The following is a 17,635-nucleotide window of genomic DNA, read 5'->3' on the forward strand; positions in this document are numbered from 1 at the left end:
TTTTCCGTGGCAGCATCCCCCCTTATCTGCAGCAGCATCTCCCCCTTATCCGCGGCAGTTAACCCCCCTTATCCGAGGCAGCACCACCCCCCTTTATCCGCGGCAGTAGCCCCCCATCCGCGGCAGCATCCCCCCTTATCTGCAGCAGCATCTCCCCCTTATCCGCGGCAGTTAACCCCCTTATCCAAGGCAGCACCACCCCCCTTATCCCTAGTTTCACTTTCCACAGCTGCTGTTACCCGCAGTCAACCTCGGTCTGAAAGCAGATGATCCTACTTCTGACGGATCGAGTGGATCAAGTCAACAGGAGCCTAATGCCAGTCATTCATCTCACTTTATCTCTCAGGCAGCCGCTTTATCATCTAACGTCCTTACAAGAAGAGTGAGTACAGTTCAATAAGACATTTGAGAGAGAGACTGCATTCATATCACTTTCATTACAGTATATTGTTATAATTGTTCTGTTGTATTATGTTACTCTTGTTAATCTTACTGTTTATAAATTCAACTTTATAAATTTATAAATTATAAATTCAAATTTATAAATTCAACTTTATCATAGGTATGTATGTGTTGAAAAAATAGTATCTATGGGGTTCGGGACCTCTGTAGTGTCAGACATCCACTGAAGGTCTCGGAATGTATCCCCCACGGATAAGGGGGGGCCTACTGTGTACTGATGCTTGCTACTCAAAGCGTGGTCCACAGACCAGAAGCGTGGGCATCACCGCGAGCTTGTAGAAATGCAGAACCTCAGGCGCCATCCAGACCTTCGACTCAGAATCTGCATTTGAACAAATCTCCAGATGATTCACATGCACAACAAAGCGTGAGAAGCACTTCATCTTTGTTGCTCGTGTTTAAAAAAGTTTGTAAACTATGTAGGTATCCCTTGCACATTTTTTTTAGATTTTTTTTTTTATTTATTTGAGAGAGAGAATGAGATAGAGAGAGAGCACGAGAGGGGGGAGGGTCAGAGGGAGAAGCAGACGCCCCGCCGAGCAGGGAGCCTGACGCGGGACTTCATCCTGGGACTCCAGGATCATGACCTGAGCTGAAGGCAGCCGCCCAACCAACTGAGCCACCCAGGCGCCCACCCCTTGCACATTTTTATGTTACTATCTAAAATTTTCCTGAAATGTTTAAGTCATTGCAAGAAAATGCAATTTCCAGTGTGTTGTAAATACTGACCCTTTACCCTCTCTGATTCATTAAAAAGCCCATGACCACTCTCTTCTGTAACAATCAGAAATTTCACATGTTCCATTTCTTCTGAATTCATATTTCTCTTTTGACCTACCAAAACATTATCTTAATAAAATATGGCTTATGTTTGAAAGTCTTCTATTCTCTGCAATGAAAATATGTATATAGATAAAAATTGATTTTTAGGGGTGCCTGGCTGGCTCAGTGGGAAAAGCATACAAGTCTTGATCTCGAGGCTTGGGTTTGAGCCCCATATTGGGTGTAGAGCTTACTTAAAATAAATAAAATTTCTTTAAAAAACTGAATTTTTAGGAGCACCCAGGTGGCTCAGTCGGTTAAGCATCAGATTCTTGATCTCAGCTTAGGTCTTGATCTCAGGGTCATGAGTTTGAGCCCCATGTTGGGCTCCACGCTGGGCATGGAGCCTACTTTGAAAAAAAAAAAAAGGAAAATTTAAAATTTCCTGTGGCCTTACAGCACTAAGTTTCAAACTTTTCCTTCTGGATTAAGTAATTGTTATGATTATCATTAAAAATTAATTTGTTGGGCGCCTGGGTGGCTCAGTTGGTTAAGCGACTGCCTTCGGCTCAGGTCATGATCCTGGAGTCCCGGGATCGAGTCCCGCATCGGGCTCCCTGCTCAGCGGGGAGTCTGCTTCTCCCTCTGACCCTCCCCCCATCTCATGTGCTTTCTCTCTCATTCTCTCTGTCTCTCAAATAAATAAATAAAATCTTTAAAAAAAAAAATAAATAAATAAAAATTAATTTGTTAAAACAACATGAATATATGATAAACTTTGCTAACTAATGATTAAGCATAAAAAATAAAATTAGAGGGGTGCCTGGGTGGCTCAGTTGGTTAAATGTCCGACTCTTGATTTCAGCTCTTGATTTCAGGGTCCTGAGATGGAGCCCTGGGTAGGGCTCCACACTCAGTGGGGATTCTGCTTGAGATTCTCTCGTGTTCCTTCTTCCTCTGCCCCTCCCCCACTCACACACACTCTCTCTTTCTAAAGTAAATAAATAAATCTTTAAATAAATAAATAAATAAAATTAGATTAGAAGTGCAATTCTAGGGGCACCTGGCTGGCTCAGTCAGTAAAGCATGCAACTCTTGATCTTGGGGTCATGAGTTCAAGCCCCACACTGGGTGTAGAGCTTACTCTAATTAATTAATTAATTAACAATTTAAAAAATAAGTTAGTAATACATAACATTTTTTTTAAAAAGAAGTACAATTCTAAATAAGATGGTTGGGCCACTTTCTTTTCAATTAGTTCATGTATTTATGAACTACATGAATGAACATTATGGCTAGAATTAGACAAGATTCAGCATGAATTCTATTCCTAGTTTTCATTTTTTTTTAAGATTTTATTTATTTATTGTCAGAGAGAGAGAGCACAAGCAAGGGGAGTGGCAGGCAGAGGGAGAAGCAGGCTCCCCGCCAAGCAAGGAACCCGACACGGGACCCAATCCCAGGACCCTGGGATTATGACCCAAGCCAAAGGCAGATGCCCAACCGACTGAGCCACCCAGGCACCCCCCCTAGTTTTCATTTTTATAGATTTAAGAACTGAAAATTTTGCTCCCATAAATATGCAGATGTAAATGGAAATTTTGTCATAGCAATGTCACTAAGTTCTTTGAAATCATATGATGTTATATACCAAAACACAGTGACTTATCATCAAAAATCAATCAGCTGGTCTCCTCAACAAATGGTGCTAGAAAACTGGATATCCACATGCAAAAGAATGACATCGAACCCCTATCTCACAATGTATACAAAAATTAACTCAAAATGGTTCAACAACCTAAATACAAGAGTTTAAGAACGGTTAGAAGTTCACAACCTTGGATTTGGTGACTTTTTTTTAAGTTTATTTACTTTTTTAGTAATCTACACACAATGTGGAGCTTGAACTCATGACCCTGAGATCAAGAGTTGCACACTCTTCTGATTGAGACTGCCAGGCACCCCTTGGTGATTGTTCCTTAGGTATGGACACCAAAAGCACAAGCAACAAAAGGAAAAATAGTTGGACATCACCAAAATTTAACATATTTGTTAAATATGTTAACATATTTAGGGGCGCCTGGGTGGCTCAGTCGTTAAGCATCTGCCTTCAGCTCAGGTCATGATCCCAGAGTCCTGGGATCGAGCTCCACATTGGGCTCCCTGTTCAGTGGGGAGTCTGCTTCTCCCTCTCCCTCTGCCTCCGCTTGTGTTCCTTCTCTCGCTGTGTCTCTCTCTGTCAAATAAATAAATAAAATCTTAAAAAAATAAAATATTTGTACTTCTAAACACTTTATTACTATTTTTTTTTTTTAGTAAGCTCTATACCCAACATGCAACTTGAACTCATCAAGAGTTGCACACTCTGCTGACTGAGCCAGCCAGGTGCCCCAATCTAAAGACATTTCATCAAGAAAGTAAACAAGACAACCTACAGAATGGGAGAAAATATTTGTAAATCGTGTATCTTATAAGAATCTAGTATCCACAATATATAAACAACACTTACAATTCAACAACAAAAAGGCAAACAATTAAATTTAAAAATGGTCAAAGGACTTGAATTGATATTTCTCAGAGAAGAAATACAAGTGACACCAACAACCACCTGAAAAAATACTCAACATTGTGAGTCATTAGGGAAATACAAATCAAAACCAAAATGAGCTACCACTTCATACCCACTGGGATGGCTTAAAATACATATATATGTGGAAAATAAGTGATAGCTAAGATGTGGAGAAATTGGGATCCTCATACAATGTGCTGGTGGGAATACAGAATGGTTCAGCGGCCGTGGAAAACTGTTTGGTGGTTCCTCCAAAGTTAAATATGGAACTACTCAGAAATCCAACTCCTAGGTGCATACCCCCAAAAAACTAAAAACAGGTACTCAACAAATACATGGGCATAGCAGCACTATTCACAATCGCCAAAAGGTGGCAACGCCAAACATCCGTCAATGGAGGAATGAACAAACCAGTTGTGGTATATCCATACACTGGAATATCAGTCGGCCATTGAAGGGAAGGAGTATCGATCCACGTTGCAGCATGCATGAACATGCATTACGCCATGTGAAAGAAGCCGGATCCGGGGCCACATAGTGCATGATTCCATTTACACAAGATATCCAGAATAGATAGTTCCAGAGAAACAGGACACCTACTGGGGGTTGCTGAGAGCTGGAGGGAGGAAGGGAGCAACTGTTTAGTGGGTATAGGTTTCTTCTGGGGTGATGAAAATGTTTTGGAACGAGACAGAGGTGGATAGAGGTGGTGGTTGCACAACGTTGTGAATGCACTAAATGCCACTAAATTGTTCACTTCAAATGGTTAATTTTATGTTATATCGATTTCACCTCAATAATAAAAAGGATAAAATAATAAATCAGCTAACACTCAACTTTGTTGAAAGGACAGAGAAAGTAGCTGACTTGCAGAATGATGTCGCTAGGTCACTCACTTTCTCAGAACCAACACAGATTCTGGAACTGTCCCTTTGGTGCCCTGGTGTTTTGACCCTCTTGAATGCCCCTGGGGCCTAGTTTCTGTGGTAAGGGAGGGCTGGGCAAGGGGATGGGGCACGTGTTTTTCCTTCACAGGGGTCTCCTCGGGACCCTATGCCTTTTGGGAGAGTCAGATCTGAAAAGGGTTCCCTTACATCCATCCAGGTCCACCTACTCCTTGGACAGTCCTCCTGCACTACAGAGATATAGGTCCCTAGTTTGAAGCCTGCTGCCCCGGGAAAGCTTACATGTCCCACTCAGAGAAGAGTAAAAGAGACCTCACAGAAGCATTGTTATGATAACCACCAGTTTAAACAACGCAAATGTGGGGCGCCTGGGTGGCTCAGTCAGTTGAGTGTCTGACTCTTGATTTCAGCTCAGGTCATGATCTCAGGATTGTGAGATCGAGCCCCGTATCAGGCTCCATGCTCAACAGGGAGTCTGCTGGAGATTCTCTCTCCCTCTCCCTCTGCCGCCCTCCCTGCTTGCTCTTGCTCTCTCTCTCCCAAATAAATAAATCTTTAAACAAAGCAAATGTCCATCAGCAGGACAAAGGATTAATTAATTGTGGTGTAAGCATGCAATAGAACGAAAGTGAATGAATTACAACTATACAACCCAACAAAATCAGAATGAGTTAAAAAGCCTGCTCCAGAAAAAAATACATAACATATGATTCCATCTATGTGAAGATGGAAGCTAGACAGCATGCTATTTAGGAATGCCTACAACATGCATAGATAGTGAAATTATGAAGACAAGAAATGGACATATATTTAAGAAATTCAGGGTAGAGGTCATCCTGCAGGAAGGGAGAGGGATGCAGTTAGTGTGGAGCCCATAGGACATCAAAGGTCCTGGGAATTTATTTCTTAAGCTGTGGTCAGGTGCCCAGGTATTCTATTTCATTTTTTTTTAATATTTTATTTATTTACTTGAGAGAGAGAGTGCCTGAGCAAGAGAGCACAAGCAGGGGGAGCAGCAAAGGGAAAGGGAGAAGCAGGCTCCTGATGAGCACGGAGCCCGATGTGGGGCTCGATCCCAAGACCCTGAGATCATGACCTGAGCTGAAGGCAGATGCTTAACCAACTGCGCCACCCAGGTGCCCCTGTTTCATTTGTCTTTAACTATACATGCTCATTTTTTTAAGATTTTATTTATTTATTTGAGAGAGAGAATGAGAGAGAGAGAGCACATGAGAGGGGGGAGGGGCAGAGGGAGAAGCAGACTCCCCGCCGAGCAGGGAGCCCGATGCGGGACTCGATCCCGGGACTCCAGGATTATGACCTGAGCCGAAGGCAGCCGCCCAACCAACTGAGCCACCCAGGCACCCTACATGCTCATTTTATACGTTCTTCTATGTGTATAATGTATTCACAATATATATTCTTAGGAGACAGGATGAGCACGAAGGCCTGGGGGACAGTTGGAATGCTGGCTGCACTGAGAAGGGTAAGGTAAGATGTGGTGGCAGCCAAGAGGGACCAGGCTGAAGAAGGATTTTTTCTTTTAAGGCAGCAAAGCCTTGTCTGGGTTTAAAATAAAGAGGCGCGTATAAAGCCCAGGAGGGCAAGGAACAAAGCAAGGTTAAGAATGGGATGTAGGGTGACGCCTGGGTGGCTCAGTCAGTTAAGCGTCTGCCTTCAGCTCAGGTCCTGATCCCAGGGTCCTGGGATCAAGCCCCGCATTGGGCTCCCTGCTCAGCAGAGAGCCTGCTTCTACCTCTGCCTGCCACTCCCCCGTTTGTACTCTCTCACTCTGACAAATAAATAAATTAAATCTTTAAAAAAAAAAAAAAAAGAAGGATGTAAGAAGGATGGATGGGCTTTCAACAGGCTCTGAAATTAAGGAAAAGGAAATAAGGATGAGCAAAGAAAGAGATGCTTGGAGTGTGAAGGAGGGCACTTCAGTCTGCTGCGAGAAGGGGATCGGGAGAGGGGTGGGGGCTCAGGAGAGGGGGCAGAGGGGTTCTTCAAAGTGCACCAAGGGGCACCAAGAACCCAACTGAAGGGTGCCACTACGTCATAGCAGCTGAGTGCTGCACGTGAGTGCTCTCCTGGCTGGACAGGGAGAAAGGGGAAGACAAGATGCCTGGAGGTCTCCCTGGGGAGTGGGGCAGGTATACTCACTGCCCCGCAAGAGGGAGAGATCCAAGGGCTACTCAGAGAATGGTGCACTGGCATTCCAAATTTCAGAAAGGAGGAAGTTCCAGATGCTGTCAATCACCAGAGGGCGAGCCTGGCAAGAAAGTGGATGAAATGGAGTGAAGATAAAAGTTGTCAGAAGGTCAAGCAACTTTGAAGAAACCAGTAATATTGGTGGCCGGAGGGCAGGGGAACTGGGTGGGGAGGTAGCGGGAGGCCTTTCAGTATGTACCCTTTTACACTTTCTGAATTTTGTGGGTTTGGGGGTTTTGGCTTTTGTTTTGTTTAGTTGGTTGTTTGTTTTTTGGGGGTTTTGTTTTGGTTACTTTTGGGTTTTGGTTTTGTTTGTTTTTGGAGTGAAGAAAAATAGGCCATTTATTGGTGTGGCATCACCCAGGAGAACAGAGAGCTAATGCTCAGAGGTCTAAGCTCCCCACCGGCTTCCAAGCAGGGGTTTTTAAAGGGTGAAAATTCAGGGGTTCCTTGGTGGCTCAGTTGGTTAAGTGGCTGCCTTTGGCTTGGGTCATGATCAGGGGGTCCTGGGATCAACCCTGAGTTGGGCTTCCTGCTCGGTGGGGAGCCCGCTTCTTCCTCTCCCTCTGCCCATCCGACCCCAGCTCGTACTCTCTCTCTAATAAATAAATAAAATCTTTTAAAAAATAAAATAAGGGTGCCTAGGTGGCTCAGGCAGTTAAGCATCTGCCTTCAGCTCAGGTCATGATCCTAGGGCCCTGTGACGGAGCCCCGCATCGGGCTCCCTGTTCAGCGAGAGCCTGCTTCTCCCCCTCCCCTTGCTCCTCCCCAGCTCACGCTCTCTCTGTGTCAAATAAATAAATAAAATCTTAAAAACAAAAAAATAAAATAATAAAATAAAGGGTGAAAATTCAGGGTAAGGGTCTTGGATCATGCTGATTGATTGGCTATTAGGTCGACTATAATATTTCCTTTCTTGATCATCTTCTCCTGTTTGGCATCTCCTTGTCTGGTTTTGGTGCGATTTGTAGTGAGGTGGTCGTTCTGCAGCAGGGGCCTGTTTGTTCCTCTTTAGGGGCCTGGAACTGCAAAACATTCTCGGCAGATTATGTTTAGTGATGTCACCTCTAGAGTACAAAGGCAGAAGTTTTAAATCCTGTGACTATTACTAAGCTGCAAACTATTACCTCTTTTCTTGCAATTGTGGCACATGATGTTTATCATCTCAGGCAGAACAGCATCCCACAGACTTTTCAGGAGGCAACAGAGTGTGATTTCCTGAGGCAATCTTACAGGTTTCTTTAACAGTAACTACGGGCTACATGGCTGGTCAGAGGCAGCTATGTCTAAACCGTGGGGTCTGTGGGAATTTGCACCCCCAGTCTCAGTGCCCCCGCCCCAGTCTTTAGTCAGTCCTCAGTCTTGAGGTATAGGAACTCTAGCTAGTTCCTGCTGAAGGGGGGTGAAGATCAGGATTAAAGGAATGAAACTGGTTTGCTCCCAACTGTAAGTCCTCTGGCCTGGCCTAACTTCAAAGCTTTGGACAACCATTAAGTTAATTCCTGCTTTTGCTGCTTTTGAGCAGGAACTCATGCCACATTTATGAGTAGATAAATCATAAAAAGCACAGTCGAGATAGATAATCCCACTTGGGTTAATGCCCAGAGTATTGATCAAATTCCTTGAGGAATCCAGAAAAACAGACCAGAAAACCAATCCCATTCTGTTCCTGGGATTTCAGCAGCAATTTGTTGCAGCCAAGTGGCTTGTTCTCTAATCTTGTCTAGGCGGATTTCTACTTCAGCTGAAGAATTAATGTAAATGCGACAGGAAGAGTTAATTACCTTGCATATCCCTCCCTGTTCTGCCAAAATATAGTCTAAGGCCATTCTACTGTCCAGAACTACCCAGGCCAAGGAGTCTAATGATTTTTGTTGAGCTACTTTTGCTTGAGCAATTTCACTGGCCAGAATTCCCAAGGTGATAGAAAGATTTCTTTTTTTTATCATGTGCTTATGAGTCCTTATTCCCCACCACGGTAAAAATGTTTTCCCAAATGAAAGATATTTGCAAATGACATATCAGATAAAGGGCTAGTATCCAAAATCTATAAAGAACTTATCAAACTCAACACCCAAAGAATAAATAATCCAATTAAGAAATGGGCAGAAGACATGAACAGACATTCTTCCAAAGAAGACATCCAAATGGCCAACAGACACATGAAAAAGTGCTCAACATCGCTCAGCATCAGGGAAATCCAAATCAAAACCTCAATGAGATACCACCTCACACCAGTCAGAATGGCTAAAATTAACAAGTCAGGAAACGACAGATGTTGGCGGGGATGTGGAGAAAGGGGAACCCTCCTACACACTGTTGGTGGGAATGCAAGCTGGTGCAACCCCTCTGGAAAACAGTATGGAGGTTCCTCAAAAAGTTGAAAATAGAGCTACCATACGATCCAGCAATTGCACTACTGGGTATTTACCACAAAGATACAAATGTAGGGATCCATAGGGGTACGTGCACCCCAATGTTTATAGCAGCAATGTCCACAATAGTCAAACTGTGGAAAGAGCCAAGATGTCCATCGACAGATGAATGGATAAAGAAGATGTGGTATATATTTACAATGGAATATTATGCAGCCATCAAAAGGAATGAGATTTTGCCATTTGCAACGACGTGGATGGAACTGAGGGGTGTTATGCTGAGTGAAATAAGTCAATCAGAGAAAGACATGTATCATATGAGCTCACTGATATGAGGAATTCTTAATTTTAGGAAACAAACTGAGGGTTGCTGGAGTGGTGGGGATGGGAGGGATGGGGTGGCTGGGTGATAGACATTGGGGAGGGTATGTGCTATGGTGAGTGCTGTGAATTGTGCAAGACTGTTGAATCACATATCTGTACCTCTGAAACAAATAATGCAATATATGTTAAGAAAAAAAAAGAAGAAGAAGATAATAGGAGGGGAAGAATGAAGGGGGGGAATTGAATAGGGAGACGAACCATGAGAGACGATGGCCTCTGAAAAACAAACTGAGGGTTCTAGAAGGGAGGGGGTGGGGGGATGGGTTAGCCTGGTGATGGGTATTAAAGAGGGCACGTTCTGCGTGGAGCACTGGGTGTTATGCACAAACAATGAATCATGGAACACTACATCAAAAACTAATGATGTGGGCGCCTGGGTGGCTCAGATGGTTAAGCATCTGCCTTCGGCTCAGGTCATGATCCCAGGGATCGAGTCCCGCATCAGGCTCCCTGCTCCTTGGGAGCCTGCTTCTCCCTCTGCTTCTCTCTCTCTCTCTCTCCCTCTCTCTCTCTCTCCCTCTGTCTCTCATGAATAAATAAATAAAATATTTTTAAAAAAGAATTTAAAAATTTAAAAAAAAACTAATGATGTAATGTATGGTGATTAACATAACAATAAAAAATTTAAAGACGATAAAATGTTCTCCCAAATGAATATCAAACATATTCTCTTGATAATCAAGCAAGTAAACCCCATCTGGTATTGATTCTCTTTCTGTTCAATAAAATATGTTTTTTGAGGGTGCCTGGGTGGCTCAGCTGGTTCAGTGGTTGCCTTTGTCTCTCGTCATGATCCTGGAGTCTCAGGATCAAGTCCCACATCGGGTGCCTGCTCAGTGGGGAGTCTGCTTCTCCCTCTAACCCTCCCCCCCTTCATGTGCTCTCTCTCTCTCATTCTCTCTCTCTCAAATAAATAAAATCTTTTAAAAAAATAAAATAAAATATACTTTTTGAATGTTGAACCATGCAAATGACTCTAAGAAAGCATAAAATAAACCGGACAATTTATTTTTTAATTGGGGTGTGGATTAGGTCACCTGCATGGACACTGGCGGGTCTGAGAGGATGACCTGAGCCAGGTGCCACAGGCCTGGAAGTCAGTTGCTCAGGCAACAAGAAGACCGAGGGAGCAGCAGAGCAGGACTCAGGGTTCTTACAGTGAGGGTAGAGCTGAGTGTGAGTGAAAGAGAGGAAGAGATGTTGGAGGTTTTATTGTAATAGAGGAAAAGTTTTATCAGCCTATGGATTTAAGTCCAATATTTCCTATTGGTAGCTCAAGGAATATACTAATTCCAGTCTAGGCTAAGCATATGGCAAAAGTACACCCACTGCCAGAACTACCTTGAACGCCCCAGAGAAACATGTAACCCTTCCTGTTTGGGATTATCTAGACCACTGCTGGCCTCCATCAGTAACCAGGAGTGGTTCTCTAAGCCAAGAGCTAGCTAGTCCTCAATCACTTCTCCCACACATAGACACAAAAATACACACACCTCTCTTCAGATTGAACTTTTAAAGACTCAGCGCTGAAAAAGACTTCATAGGACAACCCCTCCTTTTTTTTTTTTTTTTAAGATTTTATTCATTTAATGGGGGGGTGGGCATGAGCAGAGGGCAGAGAGAGAGGGAGAAGCAGACTCCGGGCTGAGCAAGGAGCCCGATGCAGGCTCCAGGGATCATGACCTGAGCCAAAGGCAGACGCTTAACTGACTGAGCCACCCAGGTGCCTCCTTCCATTTCTTGAAGAGAATACTGAAACCTCTGGGACCTTGATGGCCTCCAACCTGAACTAGAGCCTAGACCTTCTGTCTCCTACTTGTTTCTCGCTCCCTAGTCAGACTTCATTTCTCAAGCCCACTAAGAATCCTGAATTTACCCATCCTTGACACTATGCCAGGGAGTTTAGTACTGCAAGCCAGGGACAGGAGGGCCCCTCATCCCACACTAGCAGAAGTCTGTGACCAAGGGACAAGGATCTAGATACCCCTACATGGGCTATGTGGGAAAACAGCCCCTACAGCATCTCCCCACCAGGCTGCACAGGAGAAGACAGCCTTGTGCACTACGGTTTGTTTCCATATAAAACTGTAACTGGAGGGGCCTGGCACTTGAAGGACTCATCAGCTTTCAGCTCTACCTGCCACCAAGAACCTGTCTTAAATTCCAAGCTGAGATGAGGCCCCTCGTCCCATTCATACTCCCCTAGAAAGAAGACGTAGCAAGAAGGTGACAGGATACAAAATTTTACAAACTTCAGTTCTTACTTTGACAGCCTTTATATTTCTGATTTCACTGGAGTGTGAACTGTTCTTTTGAGAAGTTTGGCAATGAGGGAGAGAAGAGATGAGACAGGGAAACAGAATATCCAGCTAAAGTTCTTTTGAAGATTTTGTAGTCTGTCTCCAAATTAGGCAAAGGGGAAGAGAGCTATCTCTTCTAGCACCTACTGTTTGCCAGGCTCCCTTACACCTCACATTAGCCCTGTGAAAAATCAGGGTCTCCAATTCAAAGACAAAGATGCTGTGATTCAGAAAATCAAGTAACTTGCCCAAGGTTCCTCTTTTAAAAAGTAACGGAATATGGGGGCACCTGGGTGACTCAGTTGGTTGAATGTCCAACTCTTGATTTCAGTTCAGGTCATGATCTCAGGGTCCTGGGATCGAGCCCGGGGTAGGGCTTCATGCTCAGCAGGGAATCTGCTTGAGATTCTCTCTCTCCACCCCCTCTCTCTGCCCCTCCCTCCTCTACAATAAATAAATAAATCTTAAAAAAAAAAAAGGTAGTGGAATATGGCTTTGAGCCTAGGTGTGTCTGACACAAAAGCCAAAGTTCTTTCTCAGATTTATATGGCCTGACTACAAAGGAGATTTCTACAAAGAGGGCATTTTAGAATAAAGAGAACTGGGTGGAGGCATAAAAGGCAAAGAATTTAAAAGGGAAAGGCAAGAGTCAAGTACCACTAAATACTGCCCCCACTCTCCCACCAAAGGTCATCCCTTTGAGTTCAGGAATTCAATTTAAGTCAGAAACAAACTTTTTCTGGGTGGATGCTGGCTGAGCTGAAAAGGAATGACTTCAGCAGTCAGTCATTTATTGCATGCCTTTTATTTGCAAAATATAACCCATGACACAATTCCTGCAATCAAGAAGTTTACAATCTAATGGGGGAAACCAGATATTGAACCCATTATTTAACAAGCAGTTTCCTCAAAATTGATGTGTAAGAGAAATGCTCTAATCTCCTGGAGTATGTAACCAACCAATCCAACCAATGGGAAGGAGGGGCTTTTTCACCTGGACTTGGATGGGTAGGGAAGTGAGTGTGCAGGAAAAGGGGGCAGGGCAATCTCCAAGGTGTTAATAAATGCTGTTGGCGAAGCTGTGGAGACCGCAGGTTAGTTGGGAGTGACAGAGAAAGAGAAGGCAGGGGTGCAGAGTTGAGGAGAGGTTTTGTTTAGGGCGATGTAGCTCTGACCTTGCCAGCCCCGCCATCGGAAGGACAGCGGCAGTAGGGAAGATTAAAGATGGTAAAATCGTACTGATACAAATAATCGCACAATTAGAAGAATTAGTACTAGGGCTAATTATACAGTAGGGGTGAAATGGGCAAGGTCATCACAGTAAACACAAGCGGAGGACGTTTGCCTTGCCACGAAGTAGGATCAATTCTAAGAATGGAGGGTAAGGTCGGATGGGTGTGATGTTACACTACCGTGAGACAGAGGAAAGTGGAGGGCACTGGATTGTTTCTATAGGAAGTTAAAACTTCGTTCAGGCCAGGAGGGCTGGGGTGGTGACTAGCTTCGGAAGAGTTGAAAGAGTCTTGAAGCGTGGCCAGAGGGACTGTGAGCATACGCAACAGAGGATGCACCGCGTGGGCAACAGCGACCAACAGCTCCGATAGCCGTGGGGCGGTCTGGGTCCCTGGGAGGGGCTGCGGTTGCAGTCCTGTCCCGCACAGCACAGCTGGGCCACAGCGGCACCACCCCTGCGAGCAGGTGGCAGCACCGTCGGCGGGAGCGGGGCAGGCGGGGAGCGCAGGCGGGGGCGCGCGCTGGGGGGCGCGGAGCAGAGGGCGCCGCGGGCAGCCGGGAACGGGGGGCGGGCCCGAGCAAGCGGGCCTCCGCGCGGCACTTGGCACGCACGCGCAGACGGGCCGCGGGGCCCGGAGGCACAGAGGAGGGGGAGCGAGAAAGGGGGGTGTGGAACGTATTTCCGCTCTGGCGGACAAATAATACCGGCCAAAGGGGAGGCCAGGCTATCCGGCCCTTTAACCGTGTGGGGGGGGCCTGCTGCAGAAAGGGGGGTCGGGAAAGGGGGAATCCTGCTCCTTTAATTCCCTCCCCTCTTCCTCCTCCTCGAGTTCTCGCCGACGCCGAGGCGCGCGGGGCCTGGAACACACTGCACGAGCCGCCCCCGCCCCTCCCTCCTTACGCCCACGCGGAGCTGGCCCCGCGCGCGCGCCTCGTGCACCCCCGCGCCTGCGCGCTGCCCAGGCCCTGCCCGTGTTTGGGGGCGCTGCCGACCCCGGGGGGGGTGGGGGAAATAGGGGGGGAAAAAACAGCACGCGGAACCGGGCCAGGTGAGAGGCGCGTGCACTCAGGGTCGTGGGGCTGGGGGGGCGTGCCACGGAGCTCTGAACGTGGGGGGGGCGTGCACGAAGCGTGCAGGCGGCGGGGGGAGGACGTGAAAAGCGCGTGCAAACGTGCAAAGGGGGGGCGGAGGAATGAAGCAGCGGGGAAAGGGGGCGGGGTGAGAAGAGGCTGCAACCCGGGCTACCCGGGAGCCCAGAGCTCCAGGCCTCTGCTCCCGGTTTTTCCTACCTTCCCCGTGGGCGCGCGGACTCGCCCGGTCCTCGCGGGCGGTCGGGCTGGGGGGTGTGGACGCCGCTGCCCCGCCCCCGGGAACCACGCCTCCGTCCTCTCGGAGGGACAGCGCTTCCCCAGGGACTGGGGAAACTGAGGAAGAGGCCTGAACACTGGGAGATCTGAAGCTGGGAGGCTGGACAAGAATGGGGGCGAGGGGCCTGGAGCCTTGGCTTAGGAGAGCCAGAGACCTTTGTCTCTGACCGGTTTCCTTCCCAACCAGGGTTGCCCACCCCCGCCACAATGGCCTCTGGGGTGGAAGTCCTGCGCTTCCAGCTGCCCGGCCACGAGGCCGCTACTCTGCGGAACATGAACCAGCTCCGCGCAGAGGAGCGGTTTTGCGACGTGACCATTGTGGCCGACAGCCTCAAGTTCCGTGGCCACAAGGTCATCCTGGCCGCCTGCTCGCCTTTCCTGAGGGACCAGTTCCTGCTGAACCCCAGTTCTGAGCTGCAGGTCTCCCTGATGCACAGTGCGCGCATCGTGGCCGACCTGCTCCTCTCCTGCTACACGGGCGCTCTGGAATTTGCTGTCAGGGACATCGTCAACTACCTGACGGCTGCCTCCTACCTGCAGATGGAGCACGTGGTGGAGAAATGCAGGAACGCCCTCAGCCAGTTCATTGAGCCCAAAATAGGCCTCAAAGAGGATGGGGTCAGCGATGCCAGCCTTGTGAGCAGTGTCAGTGCCACCAAATCCCTCCTCCCTCCTGCCAGGACCCCAAAGCCAGCCCCCAAACCCCCACCCCCACCCCCTCTGCCCCCTCCACTTCTACGGCCTGTGAAACTGGAGTTTCCCCTGGACGAGGACCTGGAGCTGAAGGCCGAGGAAGAAGATGAGGACGAGGACGAGGACGTGTCCGACATCTGCATCGTCAAGGTGGAGTCGGCCCTGGAGGTGGCACACCGGCTCAAACCTCCCGGAGGTTTAGGAGGGGGTCTGAGCATCGGAGGTTCCGTGGGCAGCCACCTGGGAGAGCTGGCTCAGAGCAGCGTGCCCCCCAGCACTGTGGCCCCACCACAGGGTGTAGTGAAAGCCTGCTATAGCCTGTCCGAGGATGCAGAAGGGGAGGGCTTGCTGTTGATCCCTGGAGGCCGAGCCAGCGTGGGGGCCACCTCGGGCCTGGTGGAGGCAGCAGCGGTGGCTATGGCTGCCCGGGGGGCGGGGGGCAGCCTGGGGGCAGGGGGCAGCCGGGGACCCCTGCCTGGGGGCTTTTCCAGTGGAAACCCCCTAAAGAACATCAAGTGCACCAAGTGCCCGGAAGTGTTCCAGGGCGTGGAGAAGCTGGTCTTCCACATGCGGGCGCAGCACTTCATCTTCATGTGCCCACGCTGCGGCAAGCAGTTCAACCACAGCAGCAACCTCAACCGCCACATGAACGTGCACCGCGGCGTCAAGTCGCACTCCTGTGGCATCTGCGGCAAGTGCTTCACGCAGAAGTCCACGCTGCACGACCACCTCAACCTCCACTCCGGAGCGAGGCCCTATCGCTGCTCCTACTGCGACGTGCGCTTCGCTCACAAGCCCGCCATTAGGCGGCACCTCAAGGAGCAGCATGGCAAGACAACGGCAGAGAACGTGCTGGAGGCCAGCGTGGCCGAGATCAACGTCCTCATCCGCTAGCGGGGCAGGCTCGGAAGCCAGGAGGCAGGGGTCCCTGGGCTGAGTGGGAAGGGAGCTCCCTGGCCCAGGAGAACGGGGGTGGGAGGGTCGGGAACAGGCAGGTAGGTTGGGGGAACCTGAGCAGACACATCCTGAGGGAGGGGCTGAAGATTCCCTGGAGAGAAGACCCCTGTCTTTTCAGAAGAAAAAAAAAAGAGAGAGAAGGAGAGGGTTCTTTGAGAAGGCCAAGGGGATATGGGCTCCCAGAGAAAAATTTTCTTCTCTTAGAGGTGCATGGATATGTGGAGGGAGGGAAAGGGTCTTATAGATTGAGAAGAAAAAAAGAGGAAAATACTTTATTCCTGGTTAAGGCTGCCCAGGGAGAGGTTCTGATATTTCTTGAGATGGGGGGTGGGTGGGTGGGAATTGGGAGGGAATTTGGCAGGAGGCAGCTTACATGCTCCTGCATAGAATAGATCCTTGGGAGAGGGAGTGGTAGGGGGAAAGGATTATTGAATCCCAGAAAAGGAAGTGGGGAGACAGTTCTTGCATGCTGGGGGAATGGGACTGTGGGTAAAGGCTCACCGAAACTCTAGGGAGAACCATGTCAGGTGCCAGGTAAGAGAACTTGGGGTGAGCATCCTGGGTAGATATGGAAAAGTGGGGGACAATAGCAAGAAGGATGAATAGTGGCGGGGGTGGGGGTAGGGCACTTAGATGAAAGGATACAAGGAGGGCTGTTGGGGGGAGGGAGAGGAGTAGAGACTTATACAGTATTTTTTAAGAAAAAACATATTTTTTAGGATTTTTTCTGGAGTTTGGGGTTTTAGTTTTTCTGCTTTTGTTTTCCACAAAATAAATAAATTAAAAAAAAAGCCAAACCCTTTTTTTTTATACTCCGTCTGGCAACTGCGTGTATATGACTATCCCACCCTAGACAGCGTCTCCCTCCTTATTGCATTTGCTCAATCCTCAGCAAAGCTCATGCAGGTCCCATGTCTGAAGGAGACTTGACAAGAGCACGGGATCGTGACAAGTGGGCTTCTCTGGCTGGGGACCCTCCCAGTTCTGCAACCTCAGCATCTGGCAGGTATCTCACGCTTATGTGCCATGATTGGCCATGGTGGTAACACACAACTTCCTCTTCTATTACAAGAGTTTGGTATCAGCCTTAGGGATGAGCTATAAAGGTGATCATTATGCCCACCAAAATTGTAAGCAGGAGCCTATGTTTGGGCATTTATGTTCTGACGAAAAGGTTCATGTCCTCTGAAAAAGCTAAAAAAACACTATGCTTGGATTAGGGTATGGAGAAGACTACAAGTCCCACAAAGCTCTGGAATAGTTCTTAACCAAAGAGAACTACAGTTCCCAGAAGGCCTTGAATTGGCCTCAGGTGCCCCATAGCCCAACCACGGGTTTCTATCAAATAGTGCGTGTGAAATCATAACAGGGTTTTTTCTTAACTTTGACCAGAATGTAATCCGTAAAGGGATGGTA

General features: G+C 47.7%; 1 protein-coding gene and 1 long non-coding RNA gene across 6 annotated transcripts in view; one reads left to right on the plus strand and one right to left on the minus strand.

Annotated features, from left to right (window-relative positions):
• LOC112816107 (uncharacterized) overlaps positions 1–14,517 on the minus strand; it is a 34,599-nt gene extending 20,082 nt beyond the window's left edge. For both annotated transcript variants that reach the window (XR_012375921.1, XR_012375920.1), the window contains exons 1-2: positions 14,492–14,517; positions 6,862–6,970 (exon numbers count right to left, since the gene is read on the minus strand). This is a non-coding gene — a long non-coding RNA (uncharacterized lncRNA). The remainder of the gene's footprint in view (positions 1–6,861; positions 6,971–14,491) is intronic.
• On the plus strand, positions 13,042–17,063 carry ZBTB12 (zinc finger and BTB domain containing 12). Of its 4 annotated transcripts, none has more exons than XM_073884920.1 (2): positions 13,042–13,062; positions 14,757–17,063. In XM_073884920.1, the coding sequence occupies exon 2, from the start codon at positions 14,777–14,779 to the stop codon at positions 16,154–16,156; it is 1,380 nt and encodes a 459-aa protein (XP_073741021.1). In that variant the 5' UTR covers positions 13,042–13,062; positions 14,757–14,776; the 3' UTR covers positions 16,157–17,063. The 4 variants fall into 4 exon arrangements, with proteins under 4 accessions (XP_073741021.1, XP_073741020.1, XP_073741019.1 ...); XM_073884919.1 differs by lacking the exon at positions 13,042–13,062 and adding an exon at positions 13,086–13,195; XM_073884918.1 differs by lacking the exon at positions 13,042–13,062 and adding an exon at positions 13,481–13,666.
• Positions 17,064–17,635: the final 572 nt, after the last annotated feature.

This window comes from Callorhinus ursinus, unplaced genomic scaffold (assembly GCF_003265705.2).
Source record: "Callorhinus ursinus isolate GAN/ISIS: 27379988/994484 unplaced genomic scaffold, GSC_fseal_2.0 scaffold59, whole genome shotgun sequence".
In the NCBI taxonomy this organism is placed as follows: domain Eukaryota; kingdom Metazoa; phylum Chordata; class Mammalia; order Carnivora; family Otariidae; genus Callorhinus; species Callorhinus ursinus.